This window comes from Cetorhinus maximus, chromosome 31 (genome assembly GCF_964194155.1).
Source record: "Cetorhinus maximus chromosome 31, sCetMax3.hap1.1, whole genome shotgun sequence".
NCBI lineage: Eukaryota > Metazoa > Chordata > Chondrichthyes > Lamniformes > Cetorhinidae > Cetorhinus > Cetorhinus maximus.
This window is the reverse complement of record NC_135909.1, coordinates 17925678-17939587: the sequence shown is the minus strand read 5'-3', so window position 1 is coordinate 17939587 and position 13910 is coordinate 17925678. Positions and strand designations below refer to the sequence as shown.

At 42.9% G+C, this 13910-nt stretch overlaps 2 protein-coding genes across 2 annotated transcripts in view; both read left to right on the top strand.

Moving 5' to 3' along the window:
• Positions 1-13910, top strand: part of LOC144670280 (histone H2B 1.1-like) — a 495251-nt gene that overhangs the window by 394489 nt on the left and 86852 nt on the right. The gene's annotated exons all lie outside the window — the stretch shown is intronic.
• On the top strand, positions 4313-4717 carry LOC144670307 (histone H2B-like). Its single transcript, XM_078532793.1, has one exon. It carries the CDS (start codon positions 4340-4342, stop codon positions 4715-4717), a length of 378 nt encoding a protein of 125 aa, XP_078388919.1. The 5' UTR covers positions 4313-4339.

Below are 13910 nucleotides of genomic sequence, written 5' to 3'. Positions count from 1 at the left end.
ATGTTCTAAGAGGAGGGCCCACCATCCATGATTTACTAAGAAAATTAGAGACAGAATCAAAGTTAAAGGACTAAGACTGCAGACTGAACAATGCATTACATACCACTCCCCAAACCTCAGTGTATCTACAATCTGCATGAAGCTGATCATACATCCTGGGAAATGTATTAGATTGTATGATATATGGACATTCAGGATTGTGTTCGCAGAGATGGAACTCTAATCCAAAACTCTGACATAATATCTGATTAATACCCACAGCTATTAACTCCAGTTGAAACACATTTTATATTAAACATAAGTCAGGCTTACACTCATAATATATAGAATAGAATCTCACAATTGTTACAGCAAAGGGAGGCCATTCGGCCCATAGTATCTGTGCCAGCTCTCTGCAAGAGCAGCTGAGCTGCTCCCACTGGCATATTCTTCCTCACCGGCCTATTTAATTTTCCTCTTGTTCTTTTTTCTATTTCCCTCTTGTCCAACGAGATCAAATTATCTTTCCACGTGGGCAAAATTGATTCTCTTTATTGACATTGATCATGTCCATTCAACATCCATCCTTTCCCGAGGTTAATAGTCTCAGCTATTCTAATCCAGTGCTGATTACTGATGAGGTTTCAACTGTAATATGGATAACTCCATATTGGGATTCATTTATCTGCCATCTTCTTCCCCATTATCCCTTACACTCTCTGAGTGCAAGTTTAGTTGTCCTGAGCTGTGTCTGGTACCCATCCCAATTCTCCATCTGAAATATAACTGCTTTCCTTGGATTTATCTCCACAAATGAAGAGGGATCTAGTGTGGTTTGTTTGGTTTCAAACACCACTTTGCAAGTTCACGCTCCCAGCAAGAAGCCTGATCGACTAAGGATGAAAATCAGAAATTCAGACTTGTATTCTACCTGATTTCCAGGCATTGGAATTAATTTCCATCCAGATTTCTGCTTTGCACGACCCAGTGGGGAATCTCCTCACTCACTACACAAGGTCAGATAATTACAGGTCTAAAGAGCAGTTGATACGTCTGACACTTTTAAACATTTATCAGTATAAAAACCACTTGATAAGGCTGCAAGATTAAAGAAAAACTGATTGTGAATGGGAAATGAAAATGTGAACCTAACTCGAAATTGGAGCAATTTTCAGGGAGACTCAATTCTGACAAACATCTCGAGTGTTAGTAATCACTGGTTATTGTAGGAGGTTTTTGCTTTTTTATTCATTCATGGGATATAGGCTCACAACACAAGGTCAGATAATTACAGGTCTAAAGAGCAGTTGATAAGTCTGACACTTTTTAACATTTATCTGTAGAAAGGCCACTTGATAATTCTGCTCGATTAAAAATAATGATAGTCAGCCTGATATGAAAATGTGAACTTAACTCTGAAGTGGAGATATTGTCAGGTAGGCTCAATTCTGACAATCATCTAGAGTGTTAGTGATAACTGGTTATTGTAGGAGATGTGAGCTTTTTCATTCATTCATGGGATATGGGCCCATTCCTAATTGCCCTGGGGTAGGTTGTGGTGAGCTGCCTTCTTGAATTCAACTGAGTTGTTTACTCGGCAATTGTAGATGGCAGTTCAGAGTCAACGTCATTGTTGTGCTTGGTTCTAGGATCAAATATAAGCCAGGCCAAGTAAGAATGAGGATGATAAAACTACTTTCCTAAAGGTTTGAAGATGTTAAGCATTGCATTTTGAACAATACTCCTGAGATAAATATGACAGACAGATACAGAATTATTCCCAGAGTCACATGCAACATCAAAAACTGAGAACTGAACAACAACTGTCTCTCTTACAGACAGCACCAGAGACTACTCAACACATCTTGCACAATACCAGACACTGTGAGATACAGTATGATGACCAATAAATGCACTGTGAAAGAGAGTAATACAAAATGAATCCCAGTGCATAGGCTGTGCCAAAGAATTTCAGGTACAGAATGAATCCCACATCACACAAAGCACACTGACTGATAGATACAGGATGAATCTCAAATTGTCCCAGAGATGTAGAGATACAGAATGAATCTGACATTCACACAGTACCACAGACTGAGAAAAACAGAGGAATCTCAGAGCCAAAGACTGATAGAGACAAAATGAATTCTTCATTTCAGCAAAGCATCAGGCACGGCACTAGAAAATGGAACCAACGTTTACACAGCGTCCCAGAGTTCAACAGAAAGAAAATGGATTGCAAACTTCCACACAGCACCACTGATTAAAAGAGAATTAACCACACTCATATCCAGTACAACCCATTGAGACAGATTCCAGATTTGGCTGTCTTTGGTGCTGTATGTGACACTGAGATTAACTGCGTCAAACATTGCAAGAGATGGGGCTACTGAGAATGACTCACATTGAATCAGTGCCGATAAAGACTGAACTCCACACTGCCATTCAGCAACGGATGTTGACAGGTATATAATTAATCTCACATTCACACACAGTATCAGGCACTGATAGTGAATGAGAAGTTCACAGACTCAGATATAGTAACACAGACTGAAAGATATAGAACCTATAACACACTGACCTACAATGCCAGAGACTGACAAATACAGAATCTCATTAACATCCAATTGCAGGGACTGACAGGTACAGAATCAATCCAACAATTTCTGTGGCCGAGAGAAACACATACTGATTTTATTCCGCTCTGGCTTATAGTCCCAAGAAGCAAATGAATTTGTTTACATGCACCAATAATGGACAGATGCACAATGAGTTTCAGGATGCCAAGTGAGCCCAACACTGAGACATGGTCCCATCAAGTCACAGATACAGAATAAACCCGACACTCGCATACTGTACCACGGCCTTCCAAACACACACAGGATCAGAGAATGAATAAATTACACACATTACCAGACATGTATTATATATGCTGATGACTTATGTGCCACTGCCCAAAGCACTGATTTTAGCATCGTGGAGAAAACACTTTCTGAGGCCTTGGAGGGACCTACAACCTACTATGAAGAAAACCACCTTCGCACAAACCCATCAAAGACGCATGTTTGTGCATTCCACCTCAGAAAGCGTGAAGCCAAACGCCAGCTTAAAGTAACCTGGTGTGGAGCAACACTGACGCATTGCGAGCACCCTATCTACTTAGGAGTCACCCTTGACAGATGCCTCACCTTCAAGAACCACATCAAAAAGACAAAGGCAAAAGTGAGCGCACAAAACAACATCCAGAATAAGCTCACTAACACAAAATGGGGAGCAAGCCCGAAAACATTGCGAACCAGTGCACTTGCTCTTTGCTATTCCACTGGGGAATACACCTGCCCTGCATGGGAAAGATCTACTCATGCTAAGAAGATGGATGCCGTTCTGAATGCAAGCTGCAGACTTATCACAGGTTGTTTAAAACTAACAAACACCAACAGCCTATATATCCTGGCGGATATCACTCCCCCTGATATAAGAAGAACGGTAGCCAGCAAGAAAGAGCGACTCCGTCAAACATCAGATGAGAGGCACCCTCTACATGGTCATACACCTACACCCAGCCGCCTAAAGTCAAGGAAGAGCTTCATGAACAGTGTTGTTCCATTACAATCCACCCCATCTGAAGCCCGCATCGCCTTGTGGAAAGACTGGCTCGCCAGTCTCAAACAACCCCCAGTGATGGAAATTCTACCGGATGAAAGCCTTCCCCAAGGAGCTAATTGCAACTGGGCAACATTCAAGTGCCTTAACAGACTTAGGGCTGGTGTAGGTCGTTCAAAGGTGTCACTAAGAAAATGGGGATATACAACCAGCCCGACACCTTGTGAATGTGGAACTGAGCCACAAACTATGCAACATCTCCTGCAATGCCTATCGCTAGAGGAACCTTGCACTGTTGCAGATCTTGCCGAATTCAACAACAAGGCGCAACAATGTGTCCAGTTCTGGCTGGGCCATGTATAGACTGTCCGTGGACACGATAAGAAGAAGACCAGATACTCACAATTCCTGAATGAACCCACATTCCCGGACAGCCCCTCGCACCGACAGCCAGGCGACATTTCCCGGTGTATCCTTACACACTGAGAAACTCCGGCTGGAGAGGGGCTTTGGAAAATGTATTTCCTGATTGTAGTAAGGAGGCTAATGATTGGTGGAGAAACCTAAATATAATTGGTCGGTTTAGCTATCCAATCAAAAAAAAATCACAAACTAAGTCCCCGTTTTGTTTTAAAATTGTCCAATCAGAATCATTGTTCTCCCCCATTCCTCATTAGCATATATCTGTCAGACTGTCTATATAATGAGCGGACGGAAGGGGTTTGGTTTATTTCTGTGTCTGAAATTGAGATTGAAGATGGTTGAAGAGAAGAAGAAACCAGTTGCTAAGAAGGGCGCCAAGAAAGCGGTGAGTAAACCGGCAGGAAAAGGCGGCAAGAAGCGGCGAAAGTCGAGGAAGGAGAGTTACTCCATCTACATCTACAAAGTGATGAAGCAGGTTCACCCCGACACCGGCATCTCCTCCAAGGCCATGAGCATCATGAACTCGTTCGTGAACGATATTTTTGAGCGCATCGCGGGTGAGGCTTCCCGCCTGGCCCATTACAACAAGCGCAGCACCATCAGCTCCCGGGAGATCCAGACCGCCGTGCGCCTGCTGCTGCCCGGGGAACTGGCCAAGCACGCCGTGTCGGAAGGGACAAAGGCGGTCACCAAGTACACCAGCTCCAAGTAAAAATCCCACAACGGACTGAACCACACCCGAAACACAAAGGCTCTTTTAAGAGCCACCCACAATCTCTCCGAGAAAGCTATATCATCTCAATGTTTAATTTGTCGTGTTTCTAATTTGAACATTTTCGAATGATGTTTTCTGTTAGTTTTGTTTCCTACTTTCAGGCTAATGCAGATTTATCACTCTGTTCAATCATTCGCTGTTGTTAATAATGTCCTATAAATTAATGACTGTCCGCTGACCCTCTGTAATTTGTACTCAGACGCGTTTATATTCGGCCCCTTTCCCTGGCTTTGGAGAGAGAATAAAACGCAAATGCGTCAGTTTCCAGTTCTGGTCAAGTTTGGTCTCAATAATCGATCAGTTCATTTCCTATCAGCCCCGGTTGTGTAGAAACCTTCAGTCTCAACGCTAGCAAATTTACACCAAAAATGTTCACTTTTGACTGTTGAATATCTACAATAAACCGTCCGTTTGCAGAACTATGTAAATGAGACTTTCTGCCGGCTGGTTAAAGGGTTTCATAAAGGATCGAAATTAACCCCGAATAGATTCCGGATTCTATAAGCGAATCTGGAACTTGGGATAAAATGTGAAATAGTCCCATCAGGGATGGATATTTTTAAAACTTTGGCGTCAGATCGTGTTAACTATTAATGGGAATTTCTATCTGAACACCACTTTGTTTTATAAATATATCGGCCGTCTTCGATGTCGAATAAAAAGAAAGTTTGGATTCCTTAAACTTGGCGCCGGTATTTTCGACTTGTTTTTAGATACAGATAAACCCAGAATGAAAATCAGAAACGGACAGAGATAAACTGTAGACTAGGGAAAGAGAGAGCGAGATTAAGTAAATCTAACATTCGTATACTGAATTAGCTCTTTACAATTAGTACTATATTATGTCCTGTTTTTGAGAAGTTTGCGGGCTTTTAAAATTTGAAAAAAATCGGTTGGAATCTGATAATTTGGCGCCGGTATTTTCCGCCCTCACTCCGTGGAGTCTCTGAATTGGTGAGTTCAGTAGATATCTGATTGGTGATATGAACAACATTACGAGACGCAGCACAAAGTGACCAATCAGCAACGCCCGCAGCACCATTCCTCCCGAAGATATAAAAAGTGAAGGTGAGAGGATTTCCTCATTCTTTGTGAAAGTGTGAGATGGTGAAAATCTCTGGATGCAGGACTCTGCTCTATGGGCTGTTACCAGGGACACGCACTGAGACAAACATCAACTGCAGCTGGAGGATCATCAACTCGGTGAAAGACGCCCTTTGGTCTGCCTGAAACTTGTTGGTCTTCCCCGGCTGACTGTTGCAGACTGGCACATTCCAAGGTCCAGGGATATGTGCTGAGGGAAGCACTAAAGCTTGGGGCAACCGCCGCAAAGGCGCAATGGGGAAAGGTCGCTGTCTAAAGCCTTTCTGCCATAGTGCACCAAAACAAAAATAAAAGTAGCTGGAAAAACTCAGCAGGTCTAACAGCATCTGTGGAGAGGAACACAATTAATGTTTCGAGTCTGTGTGTCTCTTCATCAGAACTGAGGGAATATTGAAATGAGGTGAAATATTAGCTGGTTGATGGGGTTGTGACAGGTAGAGCTGGGTGGAGGGCCGCTGATAGGTGGAGGCAAAAGAGAGGTTGTCAAAGATGTCATAGACAAAAGGACAAAGGGGTATTGACGGTGGTGATATTATCTAAGGAATGTGCTAATGGTGACATTAAGGGTAGAAAGCAGGACGAGCAAGTGACAGATGGTGCTAGTGAGGGTGGGGTGGGGTGGGTGGGGGGAAGGGATCGAAATAGGCTAAAAGGTGGAGATGAAACAATGGATGGAAATACATTTTAAAATAATGGAAATAGGTGGGAAAAGAAAAATACATTTAAAAAAATATAAATTATTGGAAAAAGGGGGATAGGAAAGGGGGTGGGGATGGAGGGGAGAGTTCATGATCTGAACTTGTTGAACCCAGTGTTAAGTCCAGAAGGCTGTAAAGTGCCTAGTCGGAAGATGAGGTGCTGTTCCTCCAGTTTGTGTTGCAGCTTCACTGGAAAATTGCAGCAGGCCAAGGACGGACATGTGGGCAAGAGAGCGGGATGGGGTGTTAAAATGGCAAGCGACAGGGAGGTCCAGGTCATGATTGTGAACAGACGGAAGGTGTTCCGCAAAGCGGTCACCCAGTCTACGTTTGGTCTCTCCAATGTAGAGGAGACCGTATTGGGAGCAGTGAATGCAGTCGGCTGAATTGAGCGAAGTGGAAGTGAAAGGAGGGTTAGGGCCCTTGGATTTGAGGAGGGGGGGAGTAAAGAGGCATGTGTTGCACTTTCTGTGGTCGCAGGGGAAGGTGCCGTGGCAGGGGGTTGAGGTGTAGGGGGTGATGGGGGAGTGGACCAGGGTGTCCTGGGGGAAGCGGTCCCTATGGAATCCCACCAGGCAAGGTGAAGAGAGGAAATGTTTGGTGGTGGCATCATCGTGGAGTTAGCAGAAATGGTGGAGGATGATCCTTTGAATGCTGGCGGGGAGAAAAGTGAGGACAAGGGGGACCCTATCATTGTTCTGGGAGGGAGAGGACAATGTGAGGGCAGAGGCACGGGAAATGTGTCGGACACGTCTGAGGGCCATGTCAACCACCGTGGGCAGGAAACCTCAGTTAAGGAAACAGGAAGACATGCTAAAAGCACTGTTTTGGAAAGTGGCATCCACAGAACAATTGCTGCGGAGACAAAGGTACTAAGAGAATGGGATGGAGTCCTTAAAGGAAGCAGGGTGTGAGAAGTTGTAGTCGATGTAGCTGTGGGAGTCGGAGGGTTTGTATTGAATTTTGATGGACTATCACCAAAAATTGAAACAGAGAGGTCAAGGATGGGAAGGGAAGTGTCAGTGATGGACCATGTGAAAGTGATGGAGGGGTGGAAATTGGAAGCAAAGTTAATACATTTTCCAAGTCCAGACGAGAGCATGAAGCAGCACCGACGCAGTCATCGATGTGCAGGAGAAAGAGTTGTGGGAGGGGGCCTGAGTAGGACTGGAACAAGGAATATTTCATATGCCTCATAAAGAGACAGGCATAACTGGGGCCCATGTGGGTACCCATAACCACACGTTTTATTTGGAGGAAGTGAGTCAAGTTCAAGGAGGAATTGTCCAGTGAGAGTACAAGTTCAGCCAATCGGAGGAGAGTGGTGGTGGGTGGGGAATGTTCAGGCCTCTGTTCAAGGAAGAAGTGGAGAGCCCTTAAACCATCCTGGTGGGGGATGGAGGTTGATAGGGATTGGACATCCATGGTGAAGAGGAGGCAGTTGAGGCCAGGGAACTGGAAATTGTTGATTTGATATAGGGCACCAGATGAATCGTGGATGTAGGTGGGAAGAGACTGGACAAGGGGAGAGAGAACGGAGTCATGATAAGAAGAAATGAGTTCCATGGGGCAAGAACATGCTGAAAAGATCGGTCTACCCGGACAGTCCTGTTTGTGGATTTTGGGTAGGAGGTAGAAGCGGCCGTCCGAGGTTGGGAGACTGAGGTTAGAAGCTGTGGAGGGAAGATCTCCAGAGAAGGTGAGGCCAGTGACAGTCCTGGAAACAATGGCTTGATGTTCGGTGGTGGGGTCATGGTCCAGAGGGAGGTAGGGGGAGACGGCCATAATACAGTTAGTATTGAGAAATTGACTCGATGATCAATGATTTTATTACGAGTGAGCATAATGGAATACAATTCAATTACAACTCTCAAAAATGTGAAAACTAACAAATACAGATATCTGAGATTGTAGAAAGTCCAAATTTAACGGGATGAGAGACAGTTTAATAACAAACAATCTGCAGGGAAAGGACGCAAAATGAATATCGAAATGGGACAAACAGAGCTTCAAACGCAAATGGTCCCCGCTTCTGCTACACGTCCACTCGCACCCAACGCCCCTTGCCCCCCGCGCCGACACAGGTTCGGGGATTTTGTTCTCTCTGTGATGAGCGAAATTCCCATTGATTTCAACGGCTGAATTGCTACGGAGATCTGCGCACGCGCACTTTAACCCCGCCCCCAGTGTCGTCACCATGAGGATAACAGCGCATGCGCACTTATACCCACAACAATGGCCGAGAGCGTCATTCACTCAGTGAGCGGAATAGGGTTTAATTCAGCAGCGATCGGAGACATCACCGCCCCAGAGGGAAGTGAACAAACAGCATCTGCTTAAAGCAGCGCATCGGTTTGGAGCCGCGTCCGCAGATATGCTCAGAGATTGGCATTGAGTGTCCGGGCAGCTGAGGCGGAGGCGGCGGCTGTTTTTAATGGGCTCCCTGGAACACGAGCTGCTCCCGGAACATGGAGTGAGCGGGGGGAAGGGAGAGGCCATTCTCGAGCAGTGTCTGGACAGAGTGAGAAGAACTCGCCATTGAAGATCATTGCCGCTTTCTCTCCCCAAACCCGAATGAAGCTTCCTGGCTTAGTTCCGGCTCCCACTGCCCCTTGTTATTGGACAGAGAATGGCGGGGGAAATAGCCGCACAGTAACAATGTTTCCAGTTACACAAAGAAGATCAATTTCAGGCACCAGGTGAGAAGTGTGAAAGAGACATTTTAAACAGTACCTGCTTGTTTCCGGGTGTACAGTTAGTTCAAAGGGAGCTGTAAAGAGAAATTTGACCCTTGCAAAGGTCATTTCTCCATCAGATAGCCTAATTCAATGAGCAGTGCACAGGACAGGTTGTCTCTGCAGGTCACAAACTTGTTACAAATCTACTTAAAATAACAGATGAGTAGAAACTGATTGTTCCAGTACTGCGTGTGCTGCTGGTTTTGCTCTGTTGATTCTTCATAATAATTATTACTTGAAAAAAATACATTGATCACTTTTGTACCTTCTACTTCACCTATTCTTCAGGTGAAGGAGTTATATTTCCTGTGTGCATGGAAAGAATTGAAGGAACCAGATGATTCCTCGAAACAAGGAAAAGTGCAGCCTGATGGTTCCAACTCACAGTAAGTACAATATCACTCACAAAGCACAGAGATATTGCCAGGCCTTTAGGCCAAAATGAAACAGTATAGAGACCCACATAGGTCCAAAGGTTGAGAGGTGCCCTTTCAATAAAATATTCAAACAGAGCATTGGTGGGAGAAGTTGTTTCCATTGCACTCCAACCTAGTACAACTGAGAACTAGATACATCAATCCCAGGGCAAAAGCAAACCCAATATTATTTTTAAGTACACAGTGTCACCTTGTCCACAAATTAAATACCAATTATTAACTCCATCAGACAACATTTACCCTTTTGTGAGATACAGAATGGATTGCTCTTAGGTATCGCAGAGTGTAGACCGGGCTACAGATTAAATACCAGTTCCATAATCTCATTAAGTGTTAGATGAGAACATCGAGTTAAAGTATCAATTTCCTTTTAAAAACTGCACGAATTACACACCAGGCCATATATCAGATCGATGTATATGTTATCATTTCAATTTGTTTTCACAGAGATACAAATTGAACAGCACTACATATCCCATACAAAACTACTGAATGTAACCTATGGCTGTGAAAGAAAACATTGAATAAATATTTTACAAGAAATCAAATGGTAAACAAATATTGATACCATAATTTATGAAATCCCAGTTACATTCAACACCAGAGATGCATAGATAGAAAATAAATCCAAAACTCACTCACCCACCTAGAAACAGACATTTAAACAATAATTCCAAGCACACATCCAATCTGGAGATTGACCAATACAAAATTAAAGCTACTTTCATATACACTGTCACTGACAGAAAGAAGCTGAATATAGTCCACTGTCATATACAGTACCAGGAACTGACAAAGGTATCACAAAGTCCACACTCACTTATTGTACCTGAGACCGATGGCCAACAATAACTAATTCACATTGAGCAGTTAAGATTGAAAAATATAGAATACAGGTTTGGAAGGTGCTGTCTAAGGAGGCTTGGTGAGTTCCTACAGCTCATCTTGTAGATGATATACACTGCTACTACTGTGTGTCGGTGGTGGAGGGAGTTAATGTTTGTGGATGTGGCACCAATCAAGCAGGCTGCTTTGTCCTGGGTGATGTCAAGCTTCTGGAGTTCTGTAGGAGATGACTGATACAGAAGGAATAAGGCATTCACATGCAACACAAAAGACTGACAGAAGCAGGTTGAATGCAACAATATTACACTCCACAGGAAACGGAAAGAAAGCAAAGCATAAAACACACTTTTCATTTCACAGCAGAAAACTTGAAGCAAACTGAATAGAGCAATCACAGGATCAAAGAATTGCATTTATGTAGCTCATCCTGCACTCGTACAAAGTACCACAACTGACAGATACAGACAGAAAACAGCATTTGAATACAATACCAGAGACTGATACATTCACAATGAATCAGGTACACATATAATTATTCAAAGACTGATGGCAGCAGAACTAACATCAAACTCTCACTCACTTCCAGATGCTGGCAGCTTCAGAATGAGCTCCACATTCAGTTGTAATTCTGGGGACTGACAGATGGAATGGATCACAAAATCACATTCAGTTCCACAGACTGATGGGTACATAATTCATCCCATGTTCACACACAGTAACATAGACAGATACATTATTAAAAACTCTTTCGCAAAAAGCACACAAGACTGACAGATGCATAACTAAATTAACTGTCCCATTCAGTACCAGAGAATGGCAGAAAGAGAAAATATCCCACACTGACACACATGACCAGAGTCTGTCAGATACAGAATATATCCCACACTCTCATCCCAAATCAGAGACTAACAGATGGAGAATTAAGGCCATAACGACACAGCCCCAATGGATGACAATTACAGAATTAACCTAATAATGGATGAGAAATGGAGAGATGCAGATTGACTCTCACACTTGCTGAGTCCCAAGGGCTTATGATCACAGAATGAATCCCACAGTCACACAGAACAGTGGCAGACAGTGAATGTGACCACACTCACAGAGCAGAGACTGGGAGATACAGATTGACATCAGCACTTGCATATAGAAGCAGAGACTGACAGGCACACAATAAATCTCTCACACACACTCAGTCCAGAGATTGACAGATGCAGAGTGAACCCTGTGCTCTCACATGGTACAAGATTTGCAGATAGAGAATGAATTCCACCATCTCACAAAAAAACAGTGACAGATATTGAACAAATCTCACTCGTGTACAGTTCACAGAACTGGAAGTTACAGCATGAATCCCAGAATTGCATTTAGGACCAGAAACAGTCAGATATAGAATTATTCCAACAAGCACATTCATTACCAGAATATGATAAAGACAGACAATTATCAGCTAATGAATTAGTCCAAAACTCTCATAGTGAAGCAGAGAATGATGAATACATAATGAATCCCACAAACATTCACTTGCAGTGACTGGCAGATACAAAATGATTTACATACTCACAGACTGAACCAGTGATGAGCAGATACTGAACAAATGTATTTCACACATAGAGCAATTACTAATATTGTTTGATTTCTTCTTTGTATGTTTGTGTCACTAGAAAGTCCAGGAGTTTTGACCCTCCCTAATTGTCATTTTGAAGGTGATGGTGGACTGCCTTCTGTCTGATGCTGTCTGTCATCCATAGGTGTGGCAAATTTGTTGTTAGGTAGCAAGTTCCAGGATTTTGACCCAGTGATGATGACTGAATGGTGACATATTGTCAAGTCAGGATGGTGTTTGAATTGGGGGTGACTTTGCAGGTGGTGTTGTTCCAGGCACCTTCTGTCCATGTTCTTCTAGGTATAACAGGTTGCGGGTTAGAAGGATGCTGTTGAAGTAGTCTTTTTGAGTTGCTGCAGCAGATCTCATAGGTGGTACAAACTGTGTGAGAGTGGGGGAGGGAATAGACTCATGAATTGTGTGTCACTCAGATACTTTATCCAGAATATTATTGATCTGCATGAGTATTGTTGGGAGTACACTCAGTAGTGGAAAGTATTTAATCACACTTCTGACTAGTAGGTTGTAAGTTGCAGAATAGGCTTTAAGGAGTGCAAAGGTCAGTTACTCACTGTGGACCTGCTTTGACCTGTTCATCAAGCTGTAGTAGTTGTGTGGCAGAGTAAGATTAAACCTTTCAATCATTTACCATAAACTAACAAGCACAAAAAAAAGATGGTCACACTCGAGTGAGATATCCCATTGCAGGGAAAAAGCCACACTCGCTTATCATAGACGTGCAGGCAAAGCACAAAACCCACAGTCACATTTCAATTATAAAGAAGTCCATAATAAAATCAACGTTCACAGGTTTTCAACAGACAGGGAAATGAATACAAATGTTCACCAATCAGACACAGACACCGAATCATAGCAACATCTACATTCTACAGGTTAAAAGATTCACTGTAAAACCTACATCTCATTAAACAAAATGAAGAGGTACTGAATAAAAACATATTCTGTTACAGTAACTGACAGGTAAAGAATTAGATCAACATTCTCATATCAGACACACACAATTGCAGAGTTAAATCTAAAATAACATCTAACAAATCGATAGGCACAGAGCGACCGCACATTCACTTGCCAGAATTTAAAAGGTACAGGAGAAAAACCTTTCTTCCATACCAGAGACTAACTTGTACAGAGAAAAATAGACACTCACGTAACTGTAACTGACAGGTGCAGAAGAAGATCCTGATGCACAGACTGGAAACTGCCAGGTAAAGATTAAAGCCAAAAATAACAAATTAGACACTGAGGTTCACAGCAATCCTATATTCACTTGTCAGAAATTTACATATAAAGAGTAAGGCCTTTTCTTCCACACTGGAAATGTCCAAGTACAAAGGAAAACCCAGATACATGTTTAAGAAATTGACAGACCCAAAGCAAAGCCAGCATTCACTACAGCAAAAAACGACAGGAACAAAATAAAATACACACTCATGTAACAAAAATAGGCACAAATAATTAAGTTCACATGTCCAAAACTGAAACAGTTAAAATCCACAATCACACATCAGTAAGTGACTTGCACAATAAAGCCCAGATTCTCATAGCAGAAACAGATGGAGATAGAGCAAACTAATTCTCACTGAACCAGAAACTGGGCAGGACAGAATACAGATTACACCCATTTTTCAGAAACGGACAGGTGGATATAAAATAAGGTACTTGCATAAAAGAGATTGACAGAAA